This window comes from Lynx rufus, unplaced genomic scaffold, assembly GCF_022079265.1.
Source record: "Lynx rufus isolate CCGP_SWC_20201006 ecotype Redwood Valley unplaced genomic scaffold, mLynRuf1.p SCAF_8, whole genome shotgun sequence".
NCBI lineage: Eukaryota > Metazoa > Chordata > Mammalia > Carnivora > Felidae > Lynx > Lynx rufus.
In genome coordinates, this window is record NW_025814896.1 from 138,762,528 (window position 1) to 138,788,491 (window position 25,964).

The 25,964-nt window shown below is 58.2% G+C and overlaps 1 protein-coding gene across 7 annotated transcripts in view; it reads right to left on the reverse strand.

The window, feature by feature from the left end:
• Nucleotides 1-17,185: 17,185 nt before the first annotated feature.
• Nucleotides 17,186-25,964, reverse strand: part of TRAPPC12 (trafficking protein particle complex subunit 12) — an 89,961-nt gene continuing 81,182 nt past the window's right edge. For 2 of the 7 annotated variants that reach the window (XR_006960344.1, XR_006960339.1), the window contains 4 exons: nt 24,245-24,345; nt 23,808-23,895; nt 23,069-23,665; nt 19,676-21,609 (listed from right to left, as the gene is read on the reverse strand). Coding sequence is in view for 1 of the 7 variants with exons in the window: in XM_047069611.1 (XP_046925567.1) it covers nt 23,423-23,665; nt 23,808-23,895; nt 24,245-24,345 (432 nt within the window). In the remaining 6 variants the exon portion in view is untranslated. Of the gene's footprint in view, nt 18,453-19,674; nt 21,610-23,040; nt 23,666-23,807; nt 23,896-24,244; nt 24,346-25,964 lie in introns of those variants that run through there. The other 5 variants (XR_006960342.1, XR_006960340.1, XR_006960341.1 and 2 more) reach the window with 5 other exon arrangements.

Consider the following 25,964-nt stretch of genomic DNA (forward strand, 5'->3'; position numbering starts at 1 on the left):
ACCCCCGGGAGAGCCGGCAGCGGCCTCTGGACGAGTGTTCTCCCGACGGGTCTCCTGCCTCGGCCTGGCTCCACGCACGGCCGTGTGCGCTACGCTTCGGTTAAGAGACCACACGCTAGATTTAATTCACGTCAAAATCGTGCTGTAAAATATAGAAATGTCTGATACCGATCTCCCCTGAGTGGGTCATGGCTTTACTTACAAAGCCCACATTAAAAATTCTTTTTAATTTTTGAGGGAGACACAGTGATGAGGGGAGGGCAGGGAGGGGAGAGAGAGGATCCTGAGCAGGCCCTGCACCGTCAGCGGTGAGCCTGATGCGGGGCTCGAACCCTCGAACCTGAGCTGAAACCAAGAGTCGGACGCTTAACCAGCTGAGCCACCCAGGTGCCCCTACAGAGCCCCCATCCAATCTCATGTTCCGTCTTGTGTGGCTTCTGTGTGGGCTCAGCAGTTTCTTCTGAGGGGTTCACACGGGCTGCTTCTCACCCTTGACATGGCTCCTGACTCCCCCTACACCCCTAAACCTGCCACAGACGTCCCCACCCTCCTGTCCACTTCACACAGCTCGAGGCAACTGGACACGAACACCTGCGTGTGTCGCAGACGCTGGGGTGGCCAGCTCGGAGCTGGGAGGACACACCTTTCATCAAGGGTTTATCAAGGGTTGATGGGCCCCAGACGGCTTCCAGCCTCCTATAGCTGGTTATCCTGAGACGAGTGCGGGTTTAGTCTGTGTTTAAGGAGGTAAAACATCTCCCAGTAGAAATGCAAACACGCAGTGATGGAAAAGCACACCAAGTGCCTGCGGATTTGCTGGTTTGCAGGGAGTCAAACCCCGCAGTGCAGCTCAGTTTCTGTGCTCTTACAAATCGGTGCACACGCGTGCACACGCGCTTTTTACCAGCCGCGGCCAGGTCAGTTTCCGGAGCCCTGCCGTGGCTGAGGGGGACCCTGGGGTGGGGGGCCACTGAGCTCCTCGGACCATCGCTGCCTGTGCCTCCCGAGGGCGGGGGACGGGTGACGCGATCCCGTCAACAGGTCAGCCACGTCTCATGAGGTCACAGCGAGTTCTGCCGATGGGGTTCTTCCAGATGACGGCGACGTTTACCCTTGCAGATGTGTGATTTTCGTAGTGTGCTCTGACAGCTGAGCGCACACGGTTCCCCTGCCCGGGCTCTGCGTCCGCAGCGAGCGGCTCTCTGTCGGGGTGGGGGGTGGGGGTGGCTCGGGGTCAGGAAAGTTGAGAGCAAAGCACTTCTGTGGTGGACGGGCCGATGGGAGGGCTCGGCCGGGGGGCCGCCGAGCAACTTGCCAGCGCGGGCCTTGCACTTCCGGTGCTGACGTGGGGTGGGCGGGGCGTCCGGGGGTGACCCGGATCTGCTGCCGTCCCTCAGGGTTCGCAGAGCTAAAGCAGATGGGATCTGAGAACGGTCGTTTTGGTGGAGGGTGTTTTCTTTTGGAAGGACTATCATGCAGAAGTGTCTAGAAACCTCAGGCAATTTTAGGAACTGCACAGTAAGAAGTCAACGACGCAAGAAAGCCTCCATTTTAACATTTTAAGGTTAAAATGGCAGGAAATGAAGTGTTCGGTCTGCTACTGCTCTGGGTCTGAGAGGGAGAACATTCTCTAAAACACGAGCTGGAGCTTTGCAGAATGCAGGTGTGGAGACAGTGGGGAAACTGCTCATTTTAGGTGACGAGGAACAAAACCCAAAACCGATGCAGGATGAGTCACACCTGTGGCCCCTCTGCCTGTTGGAGCAGACGCTGCGTCTCGGCCACGATGTCACTCAGATTCTGCGAGCCGCCGGTCAGCCGCCCCCGCGGCTCCCCTCCCCCGCCTTCTGCTGCCTGGGTGCGGGGCTGGCAGGATCCGCGTCCTGTCCTGCTTCGTGAGGACTGAGAGCCCCCAGCTTGGCCTCATCGTCCGCGGCGGTAGACGTCGGGGGTAAGTGCGTGTGCCGGATGGTATGCGTGCTCGATCGCATTTTCTTTTACATTTTTTGTTTTTTATTTTAGCGTACACGCGAGCAGGGGAGAGGGAGAGAGAGAATCCCAAGCAGGCTCCACACGCAGCTTGGAGCTTGACTTGGGGCTCGATCCCATGACCCTGGGACCATGACCCGAGCTGATATCGGGAGCCCAATGCTCTGCTGACTGAGCCGCCCAGGCGCCCCTGGTTGCACTTTCTGAATCCCAAATGGAGCTCTGCAGTCTGCAGGTGCTTTTTTTTTTCTGCATTGGATGGAATGTTTGCAGTCAGGGCCGTCTGAGAAAGTTCTAGGTAGCCAGCCTACCAGCTGGTACCACCAGTGAGACCGACTCGTTGACCTCGGTTTGTTTCCCTTCCATCCTTGGTAAGTAGAAAGAACCCTACAGAATTCCCCCTTCGTCCCATGTTAAAAAAAAAAAAATTCTTTTAATGTTTATTTATTTTTGAGAGACAGACAGCATGAGTGGGGGAGGGGCAGAGAGAGAGGAAGACCCAGAATCGGAAGCAGGCTCCAGGCTCCGAGCTGTCAGCACAGAGCCCGATGCAGGGCTCGAACCCACGAACCACGAGATCATGGCCTGAGTCGAAGTAGATGCTTAACCGACTGAGCCACCCAGGCGTGTCCCACGTTTAACACAGTCGCCTCCTCTGTGCTCTGCTCAGGTCCAAGTGTTGGTGACAGAGCGGGGAGGGGAGGGGCACCGTTTCCGTGGAAAGTGACGTGTGTGTCTCCTGCGTGTGCGCTGAGACGGTAGGCAAAGCTCTCGGAGCTGAGAACCAGGCACACGGCGCCCCCAGCTCTCGCGCTGGGCCTCAGCACGGCCTGTCGGAGACGCGGCAGGAAACGTGTTCGGGGGTCTCCATTCTCCCGAGCACGTCTGGGAAGGTGCGCTCCGGGGCCACGATCACCAGCTTGTGGCCCTGGGACAGGCCTGCCTGCCAGGGGTGCTGACACCAGCCAGAGAGGCCTTGCTGTCCCCAGGGCCTGGCGCAGTCGCCTTACCAAGAGGGGAAAGAAAGCCCCCGGGGCCGTCCGCATGTGGCTCCGTAAGTGGTGGTAAATTTGCTGCCTTATTGTTACCGCCTTGAACCATTGTTCTAAGTCACCCACTTTTGGACTAATTCTGGGTTGATAACGGATGGATTAACCATAAACCCTGAACAGCGATGCCCCCCTCCTCCCAAAAATGTGCTGTTGGTGGGTCAAAAATTTTGAGAACAAGTGGGGTCAGACCCATGGGGAGAGAAGACGGGGGTGAGCTCGTCCCCCCCGATGCAGGTCGGGAAGCGAGGGGCAGACGGTGGGAGTGTCGGGGAAGGTGGGCGTTCCCGGCCCCTGTCCCCGTCCCCCGCTCTGGGCATCGGCAGGGTGAGCCGCCTGCCCTACGGTCCGACCGTCCACAGGCCTGCGGTGTCCGGCTCGTGTGACGTGAGTCCCCGTGTGGGTGACGATGTGGTGGAAATGTGTCCCCTGGTGGGTGCGTGGGGGCGTCGGCGGCCGCGGGAGGCGCTAAGAGGTCGGATCCCGAGTGTCGAGTGTCGCTGAGGCTTTAGCCCAGGCGATTGCTGTCCGCCCACGGCAGGGCCCCGGCTCCGAGCTGGGCAGCGTTCGCGACGCGAGCTCCTCTGTTGTCTCTGTTGGGCTCTTTGCCGCAAGTGACAGAAACCCAACGTGTAGGGGCTTCTGCCGGGAAGCACGAGCGACGGCTGACATGTGGCGTGCCTCTGGGTGACAGGGACAGGTGTCACCCCCTGCCTCCCGTCCGCCCTTTCCGCAAAGGTCTCACTCTCTTGCAAGTAAGACGTCTCCCCACAGCGGGAACGTGGTGTCCCCGCACATGCCCAGCTCTGGTCCCCATGCTTCCCAGGGAGGGTTCCTTGTGCCTGCGGCCGGGTCGGGAGCTCTGATGAGGGGGACGGGCTCCTCCAGGGCAGCCGGGCTGCGAGGGGCCGAGCACCTCAGAGGAGGGGGCGGCCCTGGTGCCCGGCCACCCCCAAGCCGAGCCGTCCGCCCGATTCCCCACGTGCTCACGAGGCCCCGGGGACCTGAACCCGGAGCAGCGCGTGGAATATTCAGCCACAGCGGAACTTCTGGATGGACGGGCACAGAGGGGAGGGAATAGTGGCCTCTGGTCTGTGCGGGGAGAGGAGGGTGGTCTGGCTTCTGCGTAGACAGCTCACCGTGGTCTCTCCAGGGAGGGCGGCTCCTGTAGGTTCCAGAAAGACCCAGATCAGGATTACGTGCGGACTCTGGCGGCCACGGCTCCTGACCACACCTGGTGGCTGTGGGGCTCTGCCACGGCTCTTGGAATCCGCGGTGCCCTCGGGAGCCGCCTCGACCTGCAGCCCCGCTTTGTGTCCGGGCCCTCGGCTGCCGTAGCGCAGCACCACGGGCTGGGGCTGACGTCCGAGGCCAGGGGCTGCCTGCTCGCCATGTCTTCACACGATGGAGCGGGGAGAAGGCTCTGGAAGGCTCTGGAACTGCCTTTCTACAAGGACACTGATCCCATCCCGGGGCCCCACCCTCACGGCCTCCCCTGACCCCGGTCACCCCCGAAGGCCCTTCCTCCCAAGGCCGTTCCCCCGGGCCCCAGGGCGTCACCGTGTGAGGTGTGGGGGAAACACCAGCCCACGGCGCACCAACAGCAGAAGCTGAAAAGCTTCCCCTTGGAAACTCGGGATTTCAGGTCTTTCTGTTGGTGAGAACACGGTCTTGCCTCCGCCTCCAGCCTGCCCGCCAGGCATCCCCCCGGCGCGAACGACCTTCCCCGAGCCAGAGAGCGCCCCCCTGGCCGCGGGGAGGACGGCTTGTGCTCTTAATTAGAAACCCAGCAGCGCCCTTTACCTTGACAGGCAGCTTGTCCACGCGCACTCGGTCCAGCAGCCCTCAATCCTGACTACACTGGGGCGAAAATCAGCCTGTTCACGTGCGCACGGCCGCACCCAGGCCTGGACAAAGATGCTGGAAACTTCCCAGCTCTCTGTCCTCCCCGTCTGGCTGGGCCCCGAGGAGGGAAGGGCGGCCCGCGGGAGGACAGAGGAGGAGCTGGGTGAGGGTCTGGGTGGGGGAGGGCGAGGGTCGGGGGCACGGGGCTCTCGGGAGGACGGGAAGACGGGGGTCCGGCCTCGGAGCCTCTGCACGTGGCCGCTGGCAGCTCACGAGCTGAGTGAGCTGTGAGCAGGAGCCCTTTTCCGAATTTCCGTGTTTCCATTCGCAGTTTTCTGCCCTAGGAAGTTACTTTTCACCGCATCCTCTTGAAGGCTGCGTGTGGGGCCAGGGCGCCGGAGGTGAGCTAGGCAGAGGTGGGGCTGGGCCTGTGCGGGCAGCGACCGCGCCCAGGGCGTCCGTCTTCTTCTGGAGTGAAGGGAGCTTAGCTTCTCTGAGCAAAGGAGCCTCCGCCAAGACCCCTCTCTTCTCCTTTCCTGTCGTTATTGTGTCTTTTTCCCGTTAAAAGTGCTTGTGTTTACCTTACACAAACTGTCCTCCAAAATCAGCTGTTCTGAAACCTACCTAGAATCTAGACCGAGCGATACAGTGACCCCGGAAAGGACAAATCGATGAGATCGATGTGATTTGTGTTCTCGCCCGTGTGTTTCCCGGCTGCTCCCTGGTCACTTAATGCTGGTGGCTCCCCGGGGACGCTGGCTGCGCTGACAGTATTGATCGCCCTGGCAGGAGGAGGGGCGGGGGTCCCCGAGGACGCAGGGCCACCCCGGCACAGCCAGGTACAGGGCACGCCCTCCGCGGGCCTTTGCTGCTTCCCGGGGCCACACGTCTTGGCATCGGTGCTGGTGGCGCTGAGATGCCCAGGGTCCCCCCGTGCCCACAGCCCCAAGTGCCAGGAGGGATGTGCCCTGGGGGACGGGAGAAGGGAGCCCTGCTTGGACCGTAGGGGACCCTTCTATGAGGCCGTGGGTCCCAGTTCTGCTACTGCATAGCTGTGTGGCCTGGGGAGGGCCACTCAAATTCTCTGTGCCTCCGATTTCTTCTCTGGAGAGGGAGCGGGGCTGCGGGGACTGCCCGCTGAAGAGCGCAGGACGTGGAGAGCACGACCGCTTGCTTTACGGTATTGAAAACACCTGCTTTCGTCCGAGCGCGCGTCACCGAGCAGGTGTGCTGAGTTCCTGGCTGATCAGGAAAACTTCACGTCCGGGAAGCCCAGCAGGGAGCCCTGTTGGCAGTCGGGTCCTCGTGGCCGTGATGAGGCGAGGATCTCCACGAGAGCATCCGGGTGGGGGCGGGCCCTACACCCAGGACTGGCGACCCCGTATGACGAGGAGAGAGCCCAGAGGGAGGCCGCGGTCACAGCCCCCGGACGCTGGGAGAGGAAAGGGCTGGGGGCTCCCCCGGAGCTTCCGGGAGAAACCGACCTGCAGACCCCACGCCGTGGCCGCGGGGACAGGCTTCTGTCCTTCTCAGGCACCCAGTCCGGTGGTTCCCGGGAAGCCGGCAGAGGCTGGTTCCCCATTTTCCCTCGGGGCTGGAGTGTCAGCAGGGTCACCGGCAGGTAGGGGCGGAAGCTCGGGCCGCGTCTCCCGGGCAGTGGTGGGGAGGTGGGGGGGGACCAGGCTGGAAGCAGGTGGCCGAGGCGGGACCCCGCACCCGCGGCAGGGTTAGGGGCAGCTCCAGCAGGAAGTCTCTGGGGCTGAGCCTGCGTTCCCCCTGCCGCTTCCAGGTGTCTCGGGGTCCCGTGGATGGTGCCCTCATCTCCGGCCCTTGGACCAGACCCCTCTCCTTGCTGCTCTGCCCTGGGGCTTCTCTCTGGCCGTAGACCTGGTCCTGCCCTTTCTGAAGGGGCCTTAGTCGAAGGCCCCTGATGGTGCGGCAGAGTCCCCAGTCCGGCGTGGGCTGTCAGTCCTCCGCGGGGCTGCCCCTGACCCCCGCCCCCGGGTGCTCCTGTGTCGCTGCCTCAGCGGGGTCGGCAGTCTCCCCGGGTGCGTCCCTAGCGGGGAGTCCTGTCCTGCGCCCGGTGCCTCCCGGGATGGCAGTTTGAGCGTCTGCAGTCCCGTCTGTAGGACGGACAGACCTCAGGGAGAAGAGCCCAGGGAGGGCTCCTTGGGATGACGGTGCCCAGTCCTGCAGAACACTCCCCTCCTGGGCAAGGTGACATCCAAGTGGCCCTGTGACCCACATACCCGGGAGAGAGTCAGTCCACTTCCTAGAGGGCTTGGCGCAGGGGGAGCTGGCGTGTATCTGTGCCTCCTTCCTGCTGGGAACTTAGGTGCAGGCGCGATCCTGTTCCAGCGTCGCCACCAAGCTTCTCCACGTCTGTCACGTGACACGCTGGCCTGAGGTTCAGAAGGTCACCCGGCCGCCGGGAAGCTGGGCAGGCGACCCTGCCGCGGCCGCGTCTTGGCCTGGGTGGGCTGTGGGGATGTCGGCCTGCCTGTTGCCAGCCTGGCTCGTGCAGGGTCAGCGTGGGCCCTCGGCGGGGGACGGACCCTCCTTCCGCAGGACGGCCGTGGACGTGGAGGAGCCATGCTCGCCACCCACGATCCCCCAGGAGGAGGAAGACCCTCTTTCCTGGGTTGGTCGGGACCCGGAAGGGGAGGGGCAGCCCTCCACCCCCACCCCCACCCCCACCCCCATCAGGGCCCGTGGCCGTGAGCTTGTGGGTCACCTGGCAACTTGCCCCTGCACCAACGACCAGGCCGGGGCCTGGCTCTGCCCTGTGCCACCCACTCTGGTGACAGGCCACCTTCGTCGCCCAAGGTGCCTCCGTGCTCCGCCTACCCCCGCCCCCTGCCTGCGTAACCCCCTCCTGCTGTCCCCGTGACCGTGCCTGTCCCTTCCCGTCCAGCGCCGCCCAGGACAGTCTGACGGGAGCCATACGGAAAGTTAGAAGCGAATGTGATCTTGATTCGAATGATGTCATCTTTCGTCCGTGGTCTCCAACCTGCTCGCATTTGCACGTGATCTGCATGAAGCCTGTTAACCAGAGGGTCTCTGTTTAACCGAGTGTTTGCTAAAGTCTTCAGGTGCTCGGCGGTGGCCCGAGGTGATGGCTGGCTCAGCCCAGACCCTGAGGCCGTAGTCCCCAGGCCCGGCCGGAGCTGAGCGGAGCCAGCGGGCTTGGGCCGCTCTTGGCGCCATCTGTGGGTCCTTCCGTGTCACCTGGGGGCGGCGGCCTCTGCCGCCGGGGTTGCCGTGGCGGTGCGGTCAGTAGCCCGGTGCTCCGCGGGGTGCCCGCCCGTCCCGGGCTGCTGGGCCACGGCTGCTGGCGGGATGCGGGGCCCTCTCCTCCAGGGGGTGGCTAGAGAACGGGGGTGCGGCCCGTCCACGCTGGCAGGGCCTGGTCCTCAAGGGCCTCCCTGGGCGGCGTCTGGGAGGGGCGCCCTCCCCGGCTGGCCTCCCAGGGGGGCGAGCTGGGCGCAGTCCGGGCCGCTGAGGGAGGGCCGGCGGGGCTCCGCACAGAGGTGGGTGTGAGTGAGCCACGCGCACCTGTGTGGGCGGGTGTGCACCTGTGACCGTCACGGAACGCGAGCTTGTTTCGAGTGTCGCGCACCCCCTGCCTGGCCTGGGGAGGCGCCAGGACCCTGCTGCCCGGCAGGCTTCCCCCAGTCTTCACCGTTCCCTTGGGCACCTCCCCCTTGCCCCGGGAGGACCAGCTTGTCTGTGCGTCCTGGGTGCGAACCTGACCTGGAGGGACCCGCTTGCCTTCTGCAGCCCGGAGACCTCGCTCCAGCCAGCTGTGGTGGGAGCCGCCCTAGAACCACTGGTTCGGTACTTTTTTTTTCATATTTGTTTCTTTTTGAGAGGCAGAGCGTGAGAGGGGGAGGGGCAGAGAGAGAGGGAGACGTGGAATCCGAAGCAGGCTCCAGGCTCTGAGTGGGGCTCGAGCTCATGAACCGTGAGATCGTGACCTGAGCGGAAGTCAGATGCTTAACCGACTGAGCCACCCAGGCGCCCCTGGTTCATCACTTTAACATAAAAGCACCATTAAAAAAAGCGCTTTACTGGGGCGCCTGGCCGGCTCAGTCGGTAGAGCACGCAACTCTTGATCTCAGGGTCGGGAGTTCAAGCCCCACATTGGGTGTAGAGGTTACTTAAAATCTTAAAAATTGTACAGATGTCGTCTCGCAGGACCCCTCCCCGTCCTTGCTCCCCTGGGATGGTCCCTCTGACAGGCTGCGCGGTTCCAGCCCCTGTCCTTTTCCAGGGCTGCAAACGTGTATCTCTGAGCACTGTGTGTATTTCTGCGTTTTTGAAACAAGTGCTGTTTCGTTGTACCTACACTTTTATATCCTAACTGTTCACCCACATGTTTGTGTATGTGCACGTCAGTGTATCGTTTAGATCATCCTCTTAACTGTGCACTGTTCTAGTATAGAACCCGTCACCCTTTCGCTAGGGTGTGTCAATCCCCTTTTAAAAGCAAAACCTTTGCCAATGTCGATGCTTCCCTCTGATTATAGGAAAAAGACCGCAGATACGCTCATTACGTGGAAAACTTTTAAGTTCAGAGACCTGGAAGAGAAAACATAAATGACCTTGTGTCCACTCTACCCCTAACTACCACTGCCATCTGGTGGTTTCCGTCTTTTAACATGTACGTCATTTATATAAACATCTCTTAGTTTGTGTTTTGCCGGGTCATTAAAACTTTAACGATATGATCTTCGTATTGTGTAAACCTGTCTTTGGTACGTGTTATAACCCTATATAATTGATGAGACGGTCCCCTGTTTTTCAGTATCTTCTTACTATAAGTGACCTAATCATTGACTCCCTGCCTGTTCCTTCTCTAGAAATTCTGCGGCTCCCTCCCTGCTCTCAGGGCTTGATTGACGGCTTCCCACTGGGGTTACCTGCCACCAACCATGCCTCGCTGCCTGCTGAGCGGGTTCTCCGGGGGTGCGATCTCTCGCCAGACCGTGTCCCTGTGTTCCTGTGTCCCAGAGCCTGGAGCCCTGATCCAGAGGGGTGGACAGTGAGCACAGAGCCTGGATCAAAGGTTGAGGAAGGGGAGCGTGCTGGGAGGAGTGGGGAGAGGGGAGGGAAGGTCCCCTTCTCCGGGCGCCCACAGCGTAGGCCTGTGGGAAGAGTGGGGCTTGGGTCGCCATGACGGATACCACAGACGGGGACTTTGACAACAGAGACTCATGACTCACCCTCCCGCGGGCTGGGGGCGGGAAGTCTGAGGTCAAGGAGCCGATGGGCTGGTATCTCCTGGGGACTCTCTCCTTGGCTGTGTCTTCGCGTGGCCTTTCCTCTGCATGTATCCCTGGTGCCCCTTCTTGTAAGGACACCAGTCCTGGTGCACAGGGCTCACCCTTGTGAGCTCATTTAACCCCAGTTACTTCCTTAAGGAGCATCTTCGAACACAGCCCCATTGGGGATTAGGAGTTTAACCTGTGGATTTGGGGGCACATAATTCAGTCTGATGCTGGGCGAACAGCTTGCCCGTGTGGGAAGCAGGAGGTGCAAGGGCCCCGTGGCAGGACACGCAGGCCTCCCTTGGCTATGAGCCAGGGTGGCTGGAGCACAGGGGAGAGGCGGTGTGGGGGTAGTCAGGACCGGCCTCACCGAGCTTTGGACCCTGGTTCAGGGATGTGGGGTAGCCTCGTTTGGCGGTCAGAACCTGTGGAAGGCTGGGGGCGGAGGGAGGCGTAGTCTGTCTGCCTCGTGGGGGAGAGTGGAGAACGGAAGGCTGATGGTGTTGTAACAAGCCCCTGCAATCCCCTAAGAAGAAGGGAAACTGAGGCTCAGAGAATCCCAGTTGTTTAACCGAGGCCACACGGTTCTCGGTGTGCAGACCCCACAGCCTCCGTCCCTTTGTTGTCAGACTGCAGAGAGTGTGACATTCCTTTCGAAGCCGCCTTGGGGGCACGTGCCTCATGGCTGGTGCTGTTCTAGAACACGGCTCAGCGGTCTGCAGCCCGCGGGCCACACGTGGGCCGTAGCCTGTTCCTAAGCGTCCCGCAAGCTTCAAATGGCTTTTACGGCCTTGAGTTGTGACAACAGGACAAACCAAGCAGAATTTCCGCCAGACCTGGCGTGTGGCCGCGAAGCCTGGCGCGTTTGCTCTCCGGCCCTTCCTGGAAACGCGGGCCCACGACTCTTCTGGAACGTTGGCGAGTGGAGCCTGGCGCCACACTCGCGGTGGGCACCACGGAAGGCCGCGTGTGGGGAGGTGACCCGACAGGACGTCGTGGAAGTGGCCCCGTGAAGACCTGGAAGGACTTAGCAGGGTGACCCGCCCCCAGGGTGCAGTGGGGGTCTCGTGGAGTCATTTTGGTGACAGGCGCTCCTGCCTCTGGGCTGCTGTCCCACACGTGCTAGTTAATGGCTCGCTGAGTTTGCGTCATCAGGTCGGTCCCCTCTGTGACCCTTTGACTCGAAGAGTACTCGTGTACGGCACGCAGAGGACGAGCCGAGATGCCACGTTTGAGAAAACCTGGGAGTCTGGCGGCTGTTCCCTTCTCTGTCCGGGAGGGGAGAGGGCAGGCGGCCCTTTCATTGTCCGCGCTCGGAACAACGGTGGGTGCGGAACGGGATCCGTGGGCTCTTATCTGCCCCTGACGGCCCTCGTCGTAGCCACGTGTCCCGGAACGGGGCTGGCTCGGCCGCCCCGGGCATGGTCGGGGCGGGGAGAGGGGCCTGGCGCGCAGCACCGTGTTCCCTCTTGCTCCTTCTAGAGGTGCGATGGGGACCGAGCGTCGGCCAAGCGCGGGAGAGCCTGGCCTCGAGAGGCTCCCGGTCTGCCGGAGGGGCAGGCACATCGTGGGATCGACGCAGAGGACGCAGAGCCACCAGCCCGAGGCCACCCATTTGAGGGAGGACAGCTCTGGGCCGCGGTCTCGGGGCTGCAGGAAGTATCCGTCTGTTTAGGTCGAGTTCGGTCCGTCTTCAGCCCCTTCCGTCTGAGCAGGTCGGGATCCCAGCTTCGGATGTGCCCGGGCTGCGTGGCCTGCAGAGGAGAGGCCAGAACCCACAGGCTCGGGTGTTTTCTGGAGAAGGCCGGGTGGCGCCCTGGGGCTGGGACGTGCTGGCGGCCCTGGCACCCCGGCTGGCTCTGTGGTGCCTAAGAGCGGAACGGCCACCCTGGTGGTCTGGCCACCACCGTCCCAGGCCCCGTCCCAGGCCCCGTTTCCTCCCCGAATCTGGGTCCGGTTCCTGGGCAGAGCCAACGCTCCTCCGGCCTGGCCGGGCAGACGCGTTCGTGGCGTAACTTCTGCATCTGATGCCCAAAGCCAGTGTGTGCAAGGGCCCGGGGGTAGGGGGCAGGGACACACCAGGTTAGCTTCTCTGGGGGTGTCCTGCTGCCATCTGACCTGTGTGTGACAGGCATGTGAAGCGTGACCAGATCACAGGAGGGCAAACAGCTGCCCGAGAGGGAGGGGAGGCCTCCCTGGAGGGGGCACAGTAGGGCTGCCGGCTGGGGCTGAAAGGTCCCAGAGGGAAAGCAGAAGTGGGGCGAGGACTGGGCGGCCCGGAGAGCGCCTGGGTGAGGGGAGGGCAGTCCGTGTGAGGCAGAGGCGCCCAGGCAGCTGTTAGGTTTGAGATTCTCCTTTCTGCCTGCAAGACCGTGGCGCCACGAGGGTGGCGTGGGCCATGCTGGAAGGGGGTGGGGCCCCGCAGGAACCTTCCGACTCGGGGTGGGTCCTAGCCCGGGTAGGGGTGGGTGGGGGAGCGAGGGGGGTGGCACGGAACCCCCGGAGGGGAAATGGTGCGGGGCCTGGACCTGGGGAGCGCGGTCCCACGCGGTGCTGAGCTGTGCGGACCCCTCCTCTCACAGCGGCCGCACGATGGGTCTGTGTCCCCCAATGGCCCGCGGGGCAGCCTCTACGGAGCGGGTGGGTCCACGGCGCCCCTGAGGATCTGGGGCACGTTCTGAAGGTCAGCGGGTCTCTCTGCTTGTTTCCGGGATGGATTCTTGTGTTTATTTTTCCAATTTTAAGATAAAGGAACACCGGGTGTAAGTCGGAGAGATCTCTGGGTTATCCTGGGGCAGCCTCCTTTCCCACCTTGCGAGGGTGAGGCAGTGCCTTCTCCTGGGGTGTCTGAGCCCTGGTGCCCCAGGCTCCTGGCCCGCTGGGTGTCCCCCCTGCCCACGTGCTCCTCTTGTGGGTGGGGCTGGGGAGGGAGGCTGAATTTGGGGGTGCAGATACCAACTTGCTGGGGAACCTTGAGTCCTTTCCCTCGTTTACTTGGCTTGTCTCCAGCAGCCCCCAGTAACCCCACTGCTTCGTGCACAGCCCCGCGGGACCCCTTCGTGTGTCGTGCCAGGTTGGGGGGGGAGAGCCCTCTTGCCTCCCCAAAGCGAGATTTGAAGGAAAACCCTCAAGGTGAAGGGATTCAAATCACCTCCCGGTGTTTATTTTTCTCTTCAAAGAGAAAGCTTCTCTTAAATATTTGTTTCTAACGTGTATTTATTTTTGAGACACAGCATGAGCAGGGGAGGGGCAGAGAGAGAGGGAGACATAGACTCCGAAGCAGGCTCCAGGCTCCGAGCCGTCAGCACAGAGCCCGACGCGGGGCTCGAACCCATGAACCGTGATCATGACCTGAGCCGAAGTTGGATGCCCAACCGAGCCCCCCAGGCGCCTCAGGGTGTCCTACTCTTAGGAGTCCCCTGTATGTATGTAGTCGAACTTCTTTCCTGTTACCCTTATTGGTCAACTTGATTATTAGGCCACAGAACCTGGAGGAGCAGAGGAGAAAACTCTCCACCCCTGAGGCTGGTGTGGAGGGCACGTCTTCACTGCGGGCCCTTCCTCCCCCCGCGGTGGCTGCGGCTGGGGTCCTGGGCCTCCGACCAGCGCTGCCCACAGGGGGTGAGGACTTTTTCCGTGTTCCTGTCCCAGTCTCTGCCTGCAGGGTCTGGCGGAGGGGAGAGTGGAGAGTCCGTTTTTCCTTTTACAAACCCAGACCCGCAGGAGAGAGTATCTGTGGAACGAGTTCCTGGGATCCAACGACTCGGGTGAAGGTTTGTTACCAGCACTCTTGGTTTTTATTGATCCTTTTCCTCCCGGAGATGGTCACTGCTTTTGTCTTTGTTGCGTCTTTCGTCACAGGGCAGAGTCACCACCGGGCAGGGCCAGCCCCCGAGGCTGGCGTCGCTGGGGTTGAGGTGCGCGGAGGTCGAGGCCTTGCTAAGGGGCGTCTCGGGAGCCACGGCTGTGCGGCTGGTGGGCACGCATGTAGTTTCCAGGCCGCCGGAGTGGTGGCCGCCGATCTCACAGGCTCCGCGGGAGGGTAGGTTGGCCACGTGACGGGTTAGATTGTGTCCCCGCCAACCGCAAGAAAATTCCGTACGGGAGGTACGCTGCGAGACCCCACGGTCCGCAGCCCAGAGGCGCATCCCTTTCGGGCCTCCATGTGGCTCCGAGAGACCCACAGCTCAGCTGGGAACAGCTACGAGGTTCTCCTCGCATCTTGCCGTCTGTCCTGACGGCCGACTTGGTGACCGGTGAGCGCATCGTGTCCGGGCTCCGCCAGCCAGACGGTGCACTTACTCGGGTGTGTCTGGTGGCCGGCTGAACCGGCTGGGGACCCCAGACCCAAAGCCAGCAGCGGCGCTCTGTCGGGCCAGGCCAGCTCTCGGGAACTTGCCGTGAGGGGCTTTCGTTCTGTCCGGCTTTGTGGTCTTGCCGGTGCTGGAAAAGCCCCATTCCAGCCGCACCTGCTCGGGGCCCTCGATTTGCGGGGTCCCGGAGGCACCTCCCCTGTCGGGAAACTGGACACGCGGTTTACCCCATTCTGACCACCTGCGGGCCCTGAGCGTTCGCTTGCCGAGGCTAACTGCACATTTTGTGTCCTCGAGGGTGTGCGTCTTCTCTCCACCTGGGAAGCCTTTCTGCGGCTTAACCAGCATCACTGTGGGGTGAACCTACCACCCTACTGGTTAATGGCCAGATGATGATCCTTTGAGTTGTTCGTATTTGAAAGAAAAACTTGTTTTAGAGAGCGCTTCTCCTAAACAAGGGCCTGGCTGGCGTCTACGGAAAAGACCGAATTCAAAAGCAGATGAAAAGTCTAGGGGCATCAGGGACTCCCTTAACTAGATGAAAGAACAGAAATTACGTAAAAATTAAACTTGACGTCCAGTGTCGGTTCCCCCTTCTTAGAGTCCGAAGCGTTTGTCACCCCACCTTCCGCCACACCTGTCTCGTGTCAGAACCGTCGTCCTGAAGCCGTTAGGCACCCACAGAAGTGGCACATTCCCACTAAGCTCATTTTGTATCCCCAGAACTGGGCCTGGCCAGGTTGGGGGCCCCCAAATCTGGCCACACGTCCCTGTGGGCTGCATCCTGCTTGCGGCCGGATCTGGCTGGACAGAGACGTGAGCCAACCTCCCCCACCCCCGTGCGGCCAGGGTCCTTCCACCACGCTGCCCGCCCTGGGCTGGTGGGGGGATTACAGCCAGGATCCCCCAGTGTAGTTGGGAATGCCAATTCGGTGGAGTCCCGATTTCCTTTCGAGAAGAACCCCCGATGCATGGGACTTGGGGAGGCCGAGCCGCCGAAGGGTCCTGACCAGGGCTGCTCTTGGGAGAACGCCCGAGGGCCGTCGGCAGAACCCGATCCCTGACCGTCCGCTTGGGTATTCTGCGCATTCTGTGTCTCTAATTGGTGTTTAGCATCGGCTGTGGGAGGCTGTGTTTGATGGATATACCGACCCCTTCCCGTACTTCACGGTCTCGGGAAACGTGGAAAAGAACTGTGATTTTAACCAAAAGGGCAGGACGGTCCACCCTTTTGAGTTGTTTTGCTCAAGCCTTGGTTGAAATTGCCCCTGCTTTGATCCGACGGCTGGGAAAACGAAGGCGGGGTCCTCGCTGCCGGCCTCCAACTGCTCCACGTTCGTGGTGTCTCTGCCAGGCAGAGGAAGGGGCGCGTGCGCGTGACTCACGGAGCCATCTGGCCGCCCTTCGCCCAGCGTATGCCGACTTGTACCGATGGGGAGACCTTAGGGTGGACCCCCGCGTGGCTGCAACATACTTCCGTGGACCCTGCTGAACAAGGCAAGGAACGGACCCGGACTCTGGTCCTTCTGGCCCCTTCCACGGCCAATTTTATCCTTACAAAAAATGGCTTTTGCCAGCCTTTTGAAATACGTTTGTAAAGAGGAACAATTTTATTGTGATCGACACGTGAATTACTGTTGGGCCAAAGTGACACTAGCGTGTCCCTCGACAACCAGGGGACAGCCTGGGTAAGGGCGACTGCTCCCGGCGCCTCGCGAGACTGACAGGCCAGCCAGAGCTCGGGGTCAGGAGGTGAGGCTTCTCCTGGCACGCTGTAGGAAATTGAGATCAGGGATGTCTTCTTTTTTTCCTACAGATGGCCAATCCTTTGGGATGTATTTTGAAAAAGCGGGATGACTTTGATTCACAGATCCTGAAGAGAAAGCGACTCCTTTTCTTTTGCACCGAGACTTGGCCCCAGTACAAATCGGAGGAGGAAACCTGGCCGCCAGAGGGAAGTATCAGTCGTAACGTCATCCTCCAACTGGACTTACTCTGTAAACGTGAGGGGAAATGGAGGAAGTCCCCTACATCCAGTGTTTTGGGGCCTTAAAAAAATGAGGTACGTGTAAGCACTGTAAGGTCGATCCTGGCCTGTCGGCAGCCGTTTCCGAGGGCTTACGACCAAGAAGGGAGGGACCTAAGGCCCTGCCTGTACCCACAGCAAACCCAGAGAGAGGAAGGAATGTCTCCTGCCTCGGTCTCCTCCTCATCAGGTCCTCAACGTCCAGACTCACAAACATGCGCTTCTCCCTGCCGCCTACCTTAGCCAGGCCCTGCCCGTAACGTGGCCAACATGTGTTCCCTACAAGAAGCTGGGGTGCAGGAAGGGGGACGCGGGGAGGCACGGCCATGGTAAGATTACCAGCACTTTTTTCATTACAGGATTTAAGACAGATAAAAGGAGATCTAGGTGAATTTTCTGATGATCCAGAGAAGTATACAGAGGCTTTTCCGAACATTACAGTAGGTATGAGTTGACGTGGAAAGATACAATGCTATTGTTGAATCAGACTCTTTAAAAAAATTTTTTTTAATGTTTATTTTTGAGAGAGACAGAGTGTGAGTGGGGGAGGGCAGAGAGAGAGGGAGACACAGAATCGGAAGCAGGCTCCAGGCTCCGAGCCGTCGGCACCGAGCCCGACATGGGGCTCGAACCCGCGAACTGCGAGATCATGATCTGGGCTGAAGTCGGACGCTCAACCGACTGAGCCACCAGGCGCCCCTGTTGAATCAGACCGTTTTTTAAAAACTTTCTTTTGATGTTTATTTTTGAGAGAGAGAGGAAATCAGACTGTTATTGAGACAGAAGCGTGGGGTTCTGGCAGTGGCTGGAAGAAATGGGGACGAGCAACTCGTTAATTATCATGGGACTGGAGGGTCCTATAGGGGACTTTTAGTTCCCTACTGGGGCTCAGGCATCCCCCCCGCCCCCCAGGATCCTAATTGGGACTATGACCATCCCATTGGGGACTGGTGTCACCATTTCCAAGCCTGTATTTTGGAAGGATTAAGAAGTAAGGTTAAGCCCTTAAATTATGCTAAATTAGCCACTATCTCAAGACACAGGATGACAGCCTGGTGGCCTTCCTGGAAAGGTTAAGGGAGGGTGTCATTAAATATATGGCTATCTTCCTTAACACCTTGAGGCCAAGACGTTTCTGAAGGGCAGATTTTTCACTCAGCCCGATAGTCGATGGAAGCTACAAAAATTGGCTGTTGGCCCGGAAGGGACCCTGGAAGCTCTTACGAACTGCCTATCGGGTATGTTACAACCAAGATAAAGAGGAGAATGAAGAACCGGAAAGGAGGCTTAAAAGCAACAAAACCGAGGCCTTTGCCGTGGCCTTACATACTGTGTCAGACCAGACTTCCCGAGGCCCTGGCACCAAGCGCCATTTATGTGGCTGTTAGGGCGCCGGAAACGAGAATATCCTCAGAGGGGACAACACAAGTTGAAGCCCCTCAATCTGCCAGGGCTCAGGTAACCAGTGTCCCCGAAAGGGCTCTCAAACCTACCGCCTGTTGGAAGCTCAGAGCCTCGGTAACTCTGGGAACAGAGGGAAAACCGATTGATTTCCTTCTTGACCGCAGAGCCACCTGGTCTGTTCTTTCCGCTCCTGGCCGAGCGTCCAAACGCAACGTAAGGACTAGAGGCATCTCCGGAAAACTGAGGACTAAATTTTTCTCTCAGCCACCGGGGTGCATGTGGGGAGGCCTGGTTTTTTCACATTCTTTTTCACAATGCCAGAGAGCCCCCCCCACCTCCGCCACCCCTCCTTTGCTGGGAGGGACATTACGACTGAATGAGGGACTAGGGTGATACTGGCCCCAGGACACATGAACAGTTGCCTGAACTTACAGTAATCTGGACGCCGAAGGTCAGTCTCCCCTTGAGGTAAAATTCTGCCTCATGGAGTTGTTCCCATGGAAACTGGATGGCCAGAGGATGGAGAGCCATGAACTGGTTCAGGAGCTTAATCATTCTAATCAGCCATAACACAAGATGCAAAAACATGGAGGAGGGAGGAAGAACTATGGTTAAATTGCCAACAACAATAGGACCAGACACGTCGGGGACTCTGGATGGCTACCGTGTGCGTGTCTTCCCTTGGCGTGACCCCCTCCCTAGGAGGCATCGCATTTGGAAATACTATTGCTTGCTGGTCTAATACTCTGTTTGTAGGTCATTTGTAGAAGCTGTTGCACATGCCAGGAGAATAAGACCTCCAAGAAACTTCCGCTAGCCCTGACGTTCCAAACACCCTCCCATCACGTCCGCCTCCGGATGGACCTCTGGGCCTGCCCTGACTGCAATTCCCCTGTTCCCGCTCCCCTTCGGGAAGCGGTGAAGGTGGGGGGTCATCCGGGTCCCTAATGGTAGTCGGGAGTCACGTGTTCAGAGGGGGGTAGGGAAAGACAGGGTTACATAGGCAGAGAGGGAAAGGTTAGGACCTGAGGCCACTGGGTGGGAAAAGCACAAGTATTTTGGAACAGTGCTGGGAGCTGCTGACCACAGCGAACGCCCTGGGGCGTGAGGTTCCTAAGAATGCGACAGAGCCCACCTACTCCCCTTCTGGTTTCCCTCAGGAACTTGACAAAAGACTTAAGTGTGGCCATAGACCGCCCCCCACACGATGGAGTCGGGCCCATCGGGAGCGGACGGTCCAGCACCCGGAGCTACCAAGCCAACAAGGGTAGGACCTGACAAGGGACAAGGGGGAAGGAGGGGGAGGGCGACCAGAACCTTATAAAACAAGGACTCTTGCCTAGAGCCCCCAGGATTCACTTGCAGACGTCCCCCTCTGTACAGAGAGCTTTCCTGCTGCGCTTCCTTTCTGATCCGATACTCTGATAGGCTTCTCAGCTGCTCGTTTTATTGTGTCCCCCTCTTCATTCTTCAAAGCAGTGAGACTGCAAACCCGGGTTTTGAGGTAAAAAAGATCCTCCAACACTAGGATGAAGTTCTTGGGTGAGCTTGCAAAGTCGTTTCCCCAGATATTTTGGGAACCCGGAACCTTTTTTTTTTTTTTAATTTTTTTTTTCAATGTTTATTTTATTTTTGGGACAGAGAGAGACAGAGCATGAACGGGGGAGGGGCAGAGAGAGAGGGAGACACAGAATTGGAAACAGGCTCCAGGCTCTGAGCCATCAGCCCAGAGCCCGACGCGGGGCTCGAACTCACGGACCGCGAGATCGTGACCTGGCTGAAGTCGGACGCTTAACCGACTGTGCCACCCAGGCGCCCCTGGAACCCGGAACCTTAAAGCATCTTCCTTGAGCATCTGGGTCATGACTGAAACTAACTGCTGAGCTCAGGTATCTCCTTTCACCCCCCCCCCCCAAGGAAACCAACGGATCTTTGGGCCTATTAGTAAACATGTTTTCCACATGAAGCAAAACTGCACGACGAGGAAGCCTGTGTCTCTAGAAATTGGAAAATCTGAGTATGTTTTATGATCTAGAGAATGCTCCTGTGACGGTTCACAATTGCTTGTTGGCTTTCACTAGACATTAAGGGTTTCTAGGGCTTAAAAATTCTATGATGGAAGCCACTAGAAATAATAAGGAAACCTCTCCGTATGCATGGAAAGTGTGATTTTGTAAAAAGGAGGGTCGGAGGAGTGGTGATGTGCTTTTGTCGAGGACAAAGAAACTTGTAGGTTTGTGGAAAAGGAGGCTTTGGAGAGAAATTTTAACGTGTGGCCAAGCTGGCTAAGATCACAATTAAATTTTAATATCAAAAGTAAGTGGCACAAAATTGGTTTTTGCTCTGAAAAACGACGTTTTCTTGAACTTCAGGTTTGCTGTTGACAACAGTTGATAAAAGGTTCTTTACTTTTCAAGTAACCCACCAGAAAGCCAAGATCTGGTGCCTTACCAGGTCTTTGTTTTCCGGCACTTTGACTAAATCAGCCACCAAGTACCGTCTCACAATGGTCTGTGACCCTCTGTAGTCAAGTGTCCAAACGTGTTGATGTTTTCAACAGACTTACCCAAATCGAAGTCTAAATAAGGCCTTTACTGACCTCGAACTAAGTTTTGAGAATTTCCAGAGGGTCCCTAAACAAAGAATGATGTTCTGCTAATTAGGTTTATTTGATCGTGTTAAATTCTATGGAAAGCATGTGAAATACATGATGATAACCCACTGTGTCGGTAAATATTAATGTTCTGCAAGTTCTGAGATCCCCACACACCTAGAATATCCTGGATAGCATCACCAGTCATAACCGCAGTTCTCTCCGAATGTTACGTTCAGAAATAATCAAGTCGCTCTGTCGGTTCCGCGTCACGGACTCCCGTCGGATCTCTGACATCGGGAGTCTTGTCATTGCACTTTGGTGCCCTGCCAGTGTCCTGCGAAGGCACCTCCCTCCAAGGAGTCATGGAAAGGACTGACAGGTAGGACCTGACATCGTGAAAGTGAGCGGGATGAGAAATTCTAGAACTAATAACGAGGAATGGATTCAAGCAGAACGAGTATTAGATGGAACCGAATGGATTCAGAACTCTAATTTTACGACGTCTGCTTTGAAACACTGTTCTTTACCTTTTTCCAAACTTAAGAAAGCCTTCTCTTTTCTCATGGGATCAGCAATTTAAGATATTGCTTTGTGAACAAAGGTGAACATTTTTCTCCCTCTTTGGCCCCTCCAGAATTTGCAAACTTTGTATTCTTGTGCAAGTGTACTGCCACTCAAATGAGTGATTTAGGAATCATGATTGGGAATGTTGGTTATATTACCAGGCTCTGACCACAAGGTCTTATTTGAGGGAGATGTAAAGACTCCGAGATGATCGGCAGTCAGGAACTAAGGCTGACCTTAATGGAGCCTATGAGGGCCTTACTTACAGGGTTCCTGGCGGCCTGACCCGGTGAGGAGGGAAGGTTGCTTCTTGGCAGGCCCAAGAATCTCAGGAAATGTTTGGAACCTTGAGAAGAGAGGAATTCACCCAAATCTGTATGTATTGCAGGCAAAGTCTGATGATGGCTCCTTAGCGCGGCTTCTCAGCCTGGAGAGTCTTTCAAAGTTCACGGGAGATTCCTTATGGAAAGTCTGAGCCAAGTGGACTTAAAAGTCTGTATGGTGAGCACTCTTCTTCTGCACTTATGTAAATAACAAGGCCAAGGTACTGAAACTGGGAAAACAGAGTTAATCTTGCTGTGAATGTGGGGGTGACTGTAGAGAGAAATTACGTTTCAGTAATACGCCTTCGTGGACAGCAGATTCTAGTGCCGTGAACGGCCCGTGAGGTTTTGTTTTTACCTGTAAACTGGACTAGATCCCGAGTTCTTCTATTTTCTTCCTATATTTGGCTGCAACTCTCCAAACTGGCATTTCCAGTTCACCCCCTCCCCGCCACCAGTCCTTCTGACTCGGAATCGTTGAGAACCACAACTGCCCTTGCCCTGAAGCCGTGCAGGTTACAGCCGGACACCGTCACATAAAGTTCAGAGAAACCACAACAGCTCACGTGTGGATAACTGCCGTGCCTGCTGCTGTGCGGGCCACTCGGAGAGCTCGCCAGACGGCCTCCCTGCAGGCCAGGCCCGTCTGTCTCGTTTCCACTGTCTGCTCCACCCCACCTGAAGATGCCGCAAGCCGGGCATCTGGACGTCTGTGCGCCTGGCTGCCTCCGGAACTCACCGAGACCAGATCTGTTCCCCAGATTAACCTTCGTTTTTTGTCTCCCCAGAAATGCCTCTTATTAAATATCTGATGACTTGCCCCCAGACCTAACTCGGGAGCCTCCTGAAACAGAGCCGGCTGCTTAACTGAACGGCCCTGTCGTCAGGACTGGGAGGCTGGCTCAGTGAGCCGGAGCAGTCCATCAGCCCAGAAGTTTCAGAGGTGGGACCGAGGCCGGGAGAGGATATGCGACCCCCAGATACGCTGCTCTGGCACGTGGATTAAATTGAGCTAAAGACCATCAAGATGTAGCAGATTTAAGAAAAAACTTGCCTCTCGCTTCTTGGAAGGGTTTGGACAGGAGGCCTAGCCCCCGGCGGGAGCTGTTACCGGCTATGAACTTTTATCTGAATGACCCATCCGCCCAGCAAGGCAAACATCTCATGACTGCAGATCTGTTGTCATTACGGTCCTGTGAAGCCCCAGGCCTCCACCCCTTCCTCCGCTCAGGACGGCAGAAGCCTACGCTGCCGGGCTCGTCCCGGGGTCTCATATTCTTATGGGGCCCCTGTATGTACGTGATCAAACTTGTCTCCCGTTAACCTGTCTCGTGTCAGTTTATTAGACCAACCAAAGAACCTAGAAGGGTAGAGGAGAAAACTCCCTCCCCGATACTGTGTAAATACTGCACACGTGTCCTGACCCTCGGGACGAAAGACCACGCAAGGACACACGTCCCCGCCTGCTTGTGTTACGCATCAGAAGCCCCCGTGTCCCGCTCCCTGTGACGTACAAAACACTGAAGAGAGACGGTGGTTTCTTTCACCCACCGCCAGGCCTGTCCAAGGTGTGTGGCGTTGGCTGAAAACGAATCAGATGAGGACAAGTGACGTGTTTACTTCTGGGCCACAAAGGAGGGAACGAGAGAGAAGGCCGTGTGTTTGGTATTTCTCTGCCTTTATGCTCACCTGGACCGGAGGATTTACAGAGAATGGGTGGTTGGTCAGCGTTCCTTTGCGGACAGTCAGAATGAAGAGCGGAAGCAGGTCAGCTCCCGGGAACAAAAGGGACGCGGTGCCTCACACGGACCCCGCCTCCCGGACACCACGTTCGTGAACCGTGGCAGAGTCGCGGGCACTCGGCCGCCTGGAGTCTCACAAACCGCTCGCCCGAGGGTCTGGGCCCGGCCGTGGCTCCGGGTGAAGACGACCCGCCCCCGGGTCCCGGGGAAAGGGGTGTCCTCGGAGCCAGCGGTCAGGTCAGGGTATCCGCTCCGGCGGACGTGCTGCACAGGGGCCCCGTGGCCCCAGAAGGCGAGCGTCCTACGCCAGCTTGAGGCACTGCGTGTTGAAGCTGTCCCCTTCTTTGCCGGCGACGGCCTCGAGCAGAGCCTGCTTCTTCTGCGCGCTGCGGGAGGACTCCAGCTCGTACATGGTGGTCAGGTTGAAGAGCACGCTCTCGTGCAGGTAGTGCGTGGGGTCCTGCTGGACCATGGCCTCCAGCTGCCGCAGGGAGTCCTTGAGTCTGCCCAGGTAGAGCAGACACACGGCGGCGTTGTTGTTGGCCTGGACGGGAGGGACACGTGCACGGGATCGGACACGGCCAGCAGCCGGTGGCCCCCGAAACCCTCTCCCGACCACCGTGACACCGGCCGACGGCTCAGGACGGGCCCACAGCCGCGAGCTCCTGTGTCCTCTAGGATCTTACCACTGCATTTGTCGGCTCAACCCTTAGGATTTCTGTGAAGAACCTGTGGGCTTCTGCAAAGTTATTCTGACCGAGGTGAAGGAAGGCTCTGGAACGTGAACGACAGGTAAGGCAGTTAACTGGGAAGAGGGGAGAAGCGGGGGGAGGGGGGGCTCCCCAGATGCACGCACAGGTATGTGAAGACACCAAAACACAGGCATTCAAGTAGCCAGGGGACCGAGACCAACGAGCAGTTACGCAAATTGATGTTGAAAACGGGGGCAATATGAACAGTACTTTGAAAAACGGGGGAGAAATCTTAAAACCCGTCGCTTGACTGACTGCTGTTTCAGTGCTGGGAAGGGGACAGGAATAAGGAACATTCTCTAGAGGGGCTTCAGGAAGCGGAGCCTTGAACTCCTGGGACATTTGGGAAAACGTAGTTTTGAGAGCTTTACCTGTTCATTAAAACCATTATTTTGCCTTGTGGTCCGTCCAACTTCTGCGTCACTTTCTCCACATCTTGAAAATACTTCTCAGCTGTTTTTATGTCTCCAATCTGCTTGGACAGAATTACTGAGTCAGGTCAGGTGACAAAACCAGTAAACGTACAGCCACACAGACCGCTGCCCGATGGGTTAGGCAGGAAAGCTCTGATCGCCATCACTGATCGTTACTTTGTGTAAAAGCGAATCCCATTTAGGACACGATGGAACGTCAACACGTTTATGTCAGAAATGAAGTTAATGTACGAGTCTTATTAAAAAGTCTTAAATGTGAATCCTAGCATAGCATTAAGTAAAAATAACAAATGTCGGTTTTCAGGGAGGCGGCAGAGGAGGACCGGCGCTCGTCTCCCGCCGCGGATCCTAGAAAACACGCACGTTACTGCTGACAACCCAGAGGGCGATCCGAAGCCCGAAGAATAAACACCAGGGGTGAAGGCAGAGAGGAGGCCACACGGGAGAGGGGGAGGCAGGAGGGCAGAGAGGAGGCAGGAGCTAAGCCCCCATGGGCACAGAGACGGGTGAGAAGAAGGTGATCACAGCAGGGAGCCCAGCCGGGAAGACAAATCCCCAGGGTGTCTGGCTCTGAAAATCAGAGGGGCCGAATTTTGTGAGTTCTTACAAGCAGCAGGACTTGAAGCCTGGAACTTTGAAAACCAGCAGGCTTGGGCTTGGGCTCTGGGAGAGGAGGGTGATGGGGTGACGGAGAGCTGGGTCCCTGCCCGTAAAGGGACAGCACAGCAAACGGCCCGGAGATCCAGATTAGAAGCAGCGTCCTGAAAGAAGCCTGGGGCGTGAGGGAGGGAGAGTGAGTTCCCGAGGGACTTCTCCAGGAGCAGAGGAGGGGGCAGGCGCCGTCTCCCTCCCCCGCCCGCACCAGGACAACTGCACTCACTGCCTACCCTTACACCTTGCCCTGCCCCAGTCCTGGTGCCGCGGGTCCCCTCGCCCCGGAGACCGGCTTGCCAACAGCGTGGCCCGACTTCCCCGGGAGGAAGCGCCCACCGTGTTAAAACCGCAATCCCCCTCCCCCCGCGCAACAGGACAGGACGGGCATGCACACCGCCCGCGGGTGCTCTGCAGGGTGGCCCTGGCCGGCCGGGTCTCCACAGCAGCTGCGCTTCCTCTGTGGAAGAGATCAGTGCCTTTCATTAAAAGCGTGCAACCTGCCTGTCACTTTCAAGAGCGAGAGACGTAGCAGACTTTCCCAACACGCACGCGCACACGCACACCCACAGTGAGGCAAAGCGAGGGGAAGGGTATGTCCCAGATGCAAGGGCAGAATTGCGGCAAGAGACCCAAGTGGAAGCTGGAGGCCGGCGGTGCCTTCCAGAGAATTCAGTGATCACGAAGATACTCGCTGGACGCGAGGCAAGAGTGGAGGACATCAGGGAGACCCTCGGCACAGAGAGAAAAACCAATCGGAGATGAAGAACACGATACATGAAATACACAATAGACTAGATGGAATAAACGGGTTAGAGGAAGCCGAGGGGCGAGTTAGCGACGCGGAGGACGGGGTGATGGAAAGTATCAGGCTGAGCAAGTAAGAGAAAGTGCAAAATGGGGGGGGACTTAGGGAACTCGGGGAGTCCGTTGAGAATCCTAACATTCGCACTGCAGGGATCCCAGAAGAAGAGGAGAGACAAAAGGCAGAAGATTTACCTGAAGA